General features: G+C 62.4%; 1 protein-coding gene across 1 annotated transcript in view; it reads right to left on the reverse strand.

The window, feature by feature from the left end:
* UBE2O (ubiquitin-conjugating enzyme E2O) overlaps positions 1 to 4,262 on the reverse strand; it is a 16,482-nt gene that overhangs the window by 2,361 nt on the left and 9,859 nt on the right. The window contains exons 16-22 of the mRNA XM_010856509.1: positions 3,978 to 4,090; positions 3,756 to 3,884; positions 3,134 to 3,223; positions 1,664 to 2,360; positions 1,329 to 1,465; positions 159 to 362; positions 2 to 51 (exon numbers count right to left, since the gene is read on the reverse strand). Coding sequence (XP_010854811.1) covers positions 2 to 51; positions 159 to 362; positions 1,329 to 1,465; positions 1,664 to 2,360; positions 3,134 to 3,223; positions 3,756 to 3,884; positions 3,978 to 4,090 — 1,420 coding nt within the window. The remainder of the gene's footprint in view (position 1; positions 52 to 158; positions 363 to 1,328; positions 1,466 to 1,663; positions 2,361 to 3,133; positions 3,224 to 3,755; positions 3,885 to 3,977; positions 4,091 to 4,262) is intronic.

Below are 4,262 nucleotides of genomic sequence, written 5' to 3' on the forward strand. Positions count from 1 at the left end.
GGAGATAAGCACCTGGAGAAGGCTGGATTTGCTCGTCCACCTCTCTGTCCCCTGCAGCACACACACACGCACACACGGTGCACACTGATCAGTTGTGTCCCAGACGCCTGCCCGGACTGGCCCGCCCCCACCCTCACCGCGAGCCAGCGCTGACCCACCTTTCCAATCCAGGTGCCCAGGAGGCTGACGCACACCTTGCCGTTGTCATACAGGTTGGGGTTCAGGCGGCCACTGCACTGGGAGAGGTAGCAGAAGTGGGGGGGCACGGCCGGGTAGATGTTGGGGAGCTGGATGTCGAACAAGTAGAGGCCGTCCTCGTAGGGGGTGCGAGTGGGGCCCTTGATCAGGGCCGAGAAGAGGTCCTAGAGGGGGGTACAGGGAGAGAGTGGGGAGGTTGATGTGGGCATCGGGCACCCGCACATGGAGCCCACTTCCAGTCTTCCAGGGTGCCGTGCGGCTGCAGAGGGAGCAGGAGCGGCCCCAGGATCCACACACCCGCTGACAGCGACAGAGAAGCTGAATGCAGACAACTCTGTACAGACCCACTTGGCACCTCTTAACTCCTGGCATGAAAGGAATTTTCCAAACTGGTTTTTATCTTACTTTTTTTTTTTTAAATAAACTACTACTTGTAAGTTGCATTCCTCAAAACACCACCGTGACCTCCCCCCGCACACCCCACCACCCCATGAAGGCAACAACGACAACCAACAAGAGGAAAGATCATTCCAGGATGGCACGGCTGCACTGGCTTCGAGGGATCTAGAGGGGTGAAAGGATCTGGACTCGAGGACAATGCTCTGTCAGTCATTAAGGAGGCTCTGCACACACATCAGAGACCCAGGCTGAGGGCCGGGGCAGGGGCACCATCACCAGGGCAACGCCACCAGCCGAGAGACCGCCAGGGCTGAGCGGACCGGCAGAGTGCCAGCAGGCCCGTTCCACAGCATCCCTCTTTGCGGTCCCTTTCCCATGGCCCCTTTCTCCAGGGCTGGGCCGGAGGTGAGCCTCCTAAAGTCACTGCCCCTGGGGCTGGGTCAAGGACCGGTCAAAGGATAATACAGCTTTTCCTGTAACATTCTAATTTTTCAAAAAAAGAGAGAAGTCAAGTAACGTATTACATAATTTTAAACTAAGCTTTAAAAGGGCGGCTGTCTGGTCTAGACACAGCTGTGGGAGATTTGTTGGAGCCTCTCCTGCCCTGTGAGGAGGGGCTGCAGGCGGGCGGCCTTGCGGGTGTCCCCCAGGCCTGCAGGCCCAGGGCCTGAGGCTGCAGCCTCTGGAGTGCCCACCCGGACGCCTGTGCCTGCCCAAGCCCGCCTACTTGCCATTCTGTCCTCAAATGTCTTGACCATGATGCCATCAGGCAGTGAGGTGGCCAGCAGTGCCATCTCCTTCCGCACTGTGCTGAAGAACTTCTTGGCTTCTGGAGGCTGGAACTCAATTTTCTTAAAAGAGTGATTCGCTAGAGGGGGAAAGAGGGTGGTCAGTCCCTCAGGCGAGGCCTGGAAACGCCAACCGGAGGGGCAGCGGCGGCTGAATGTGCTCCCCAGACAGGTGGACAAAGCCCCCGCCTCCCCCGCCGCCCTCTCCTGGCACGGGGACTGGGGCCCACTCCAGGGACAAGGCGCCCTGGCCCTGGAGTGAGGCCAGACGAACTCACAGGGTGCGAACTCCAGCACCGAGAAGACCTCGCCCTTGGCGCTGGTGAATGTGACTCCAGGCTTGCCGCCGCACTGCTGGCAGAGCACCGGGGTCTCACTGGGCCACTCGGCCTTCACTGGCGACTGCCCCTCGGGCTTGTCCTCCTTGCGTTCCGTCTCCGGCACCGCCTCCATCTTCTCTTCCTCGGCGATGGCCACATTGTCCAGGGTCTTCTTGAGGTTCTCCTGCAGCTTCTTGATGTCATCTAAGAACTTCTTCTCCCGCGTGGGTTTCTCAGGCTCTGCCGTGGGGGAGGTGGGCGAGCCTGTCAGCAGCTGCTCCACCGTCATGTTCTTGAGGCTCTCCAGGATCTTGATGGCTTCCTTCAGCTCCCGGAAGCTCTTCGGGGGCCCATCCTTGCCCGCCTTCTCCATCAGCCCGGCCACGGGGGCGGCCATGGCCACGGCCCCCTGGATGGCGGCCGTGGCGGCCTCCTCGCTGATCACCACACCCTTGTCCTCCTCTGGGGCTGCCGGCTGCTCGGCGGTGGGGATGGGGGGCTCCTCTATCTTGGGGTGCTCATCCTCCACCAGCCCATTGTCTGTCTCCCAGCTGTCACTGTCGTCTTCCCACTCGTCTGAGGACGCTCCACTGGTGCTGCCTTCCACTGAGTCATAGTCCGACTCCTCGATCTCAGATTCGATGTTGTACAGGTGCTGAGGGGAGATGGGGCGCGGGCTGGTCAGAGGCCCTCTGCCAGGGACCCCGAGCCTCAGAGCTGACACTGACCGGGCACCCTGAGGCCTCAGCAGCCCTGCCGCCCTTTCTCCCTTTCCTGCTCTGGCCTCGCGGTTGGGCCTCTGCGCTAGGTGGTCCCTAGGCCTCTGGGAGGCACCCCAGCCCAGCCCCCGGGTCCAGGGTACAGCAAATGCCAGTGCCAGCCTCCTCGTCACTGACCGCACTTGGTCCGCTGGACCGCGGCAGACTCTGTGACTCTGTTCCCGTTCCTGGAATGGCCTCCTAGACGAAGGGGGAGCCACCCCTTCGTCCATCCTGTACTGGCACAGGGAGAGGGGAGCTGGGGTGTGAGCATCAGATCAAACGAGGGGCACAGAAATGGAGCTGCGAAAGCCTGTCCATTCCTGCCCCCCGATCTGTGACAGTTTCCTAGAAGTGGTGGGGGAAGGCTGCTTCTTACAGGGCGCAACCTGTGCATTCTCAGCACAGTGAAATAGGGATCCAGGTAGATCTGTGAGAACCTAGACATGCCTGGCAACCAGGAGCCTGCCAGGTGGGGCGGGACGGTTGGGCCCACTGCAGGCAGCCTCTCCGCTCTCCCGACTCTCATCCGGGGCTCTGGGTGTAACACTGCCCTTCCTTTCCCCAAGACCCTGCTCCCCAAAAGAAGATTCCTTTTCCAGGAAGGCCCTGAGCCCTTGGCCTGGCTGTCACAGTCTGGAGCTGAGCCATGGGCTCCCGGGGGTCTCACCTGGGGCAGGATGATGGTCTTTGAGTTGTCAGCCCACACCACCTCCACTTTGCTGCTGACATCCACGCGGGCTACCTGGCCTACCGATGGCTGCAGTGGAAACAGGACGGGGTCAGGGGCAGCTCTCCGAGAGTGAGGGCACAGGCAGGGCCGTGAGAATGGAAACGGTGTGGGCGCCGGCCAGAGACCAACGTGAGTACTTGAGAGCACAGCCCTCTGGCTGAAACACCGCCAATACTCGCTGTCCACTGAGCCTGGTCTCTCTGGATGCCCCCTGGATGAGGCTCCAGCCTTGGGGCTCTGGTACCCCTTTCTCCCCTGCCCAGAATCTGCCTGACCTCACCACATGTCCCCACTTGTTCCCTGGGGCCCAGCTCAGAGTCACCTCCCCAGGCCTCTCCTGTGCTCCTACGGCACCTGCCACCACGCTCACAGGACTGAGGACAGGGCTGGGCGCCCCTAAGAAACCACCCGTGGAGCCCGGGGAGCAGCTGTGTAGACCGGCAGGCGGGCCCTACAGGGGGCGGGGCGGGGCGGGGCGGGGCCGGGCACCTCCTTTGCGGGGCGGGGCGCCCTCTGGCGGCATCGACAGGTACTGCAGCGGCCGTGCAGGACGCCCTACCTCGTCCTCCTTGTGCGGGGCTCCGTCCTCAGCGTTACCGATTCGGATGACGATGTCAGTTGTGCGGAACCGGAAATCAGGGTGATCGGCGATGTCGTAGACGCTCACGTCTTCCTCCTCTCCGATCAGCTAGGGCGGGATGGGCGGTCGTGAGCCTGGGGGCTCTATGCCCAGCTCACCAAAGCCCACCCTGAAGGAGACACGGGGGCGGCCCCTGCTCACCTCCACGTCGTCACCGCTCGGCCGCAGCTTGAACCACTTCACCATGCACGTGCGGCCCACGTGGTCCCCAGACTGCACCACGCCATAGACAGCGGGGTCCGGACAGCTCTGGACTGTGGACCCAGAGCAGGCGAGGAGTGAGCTAAGGCACCCTGTTGGGGCCACCGGCTGCCCCCACAGCCGGCTGCAGGTAAAGCACAGGAGCCCAGGACCCACTGCTTCCCTGGCTTGGTCAGAGAAGGCCAGAAAGGCTGCCCCGTCCATAGCGGGAGCCACCTCTCACGG

The sequence above is a fragment of the Bison bison genome, unplaced genomic scaffold (assembly GCF_000754665.1).
Source record: "Bison bison bison isolate TAMUID 2011002044 unplaced genomic scaffold, Bison_UMD1.0 scf7180017864371, whole genome shotgun sequence".
NCBI classification, from domain to species: domain Eukaryota; kingdom Metazoa; phylum Chordata; class Mammalia; order Artiodactyla; family Bovidae; genus Bison; species Bison bison.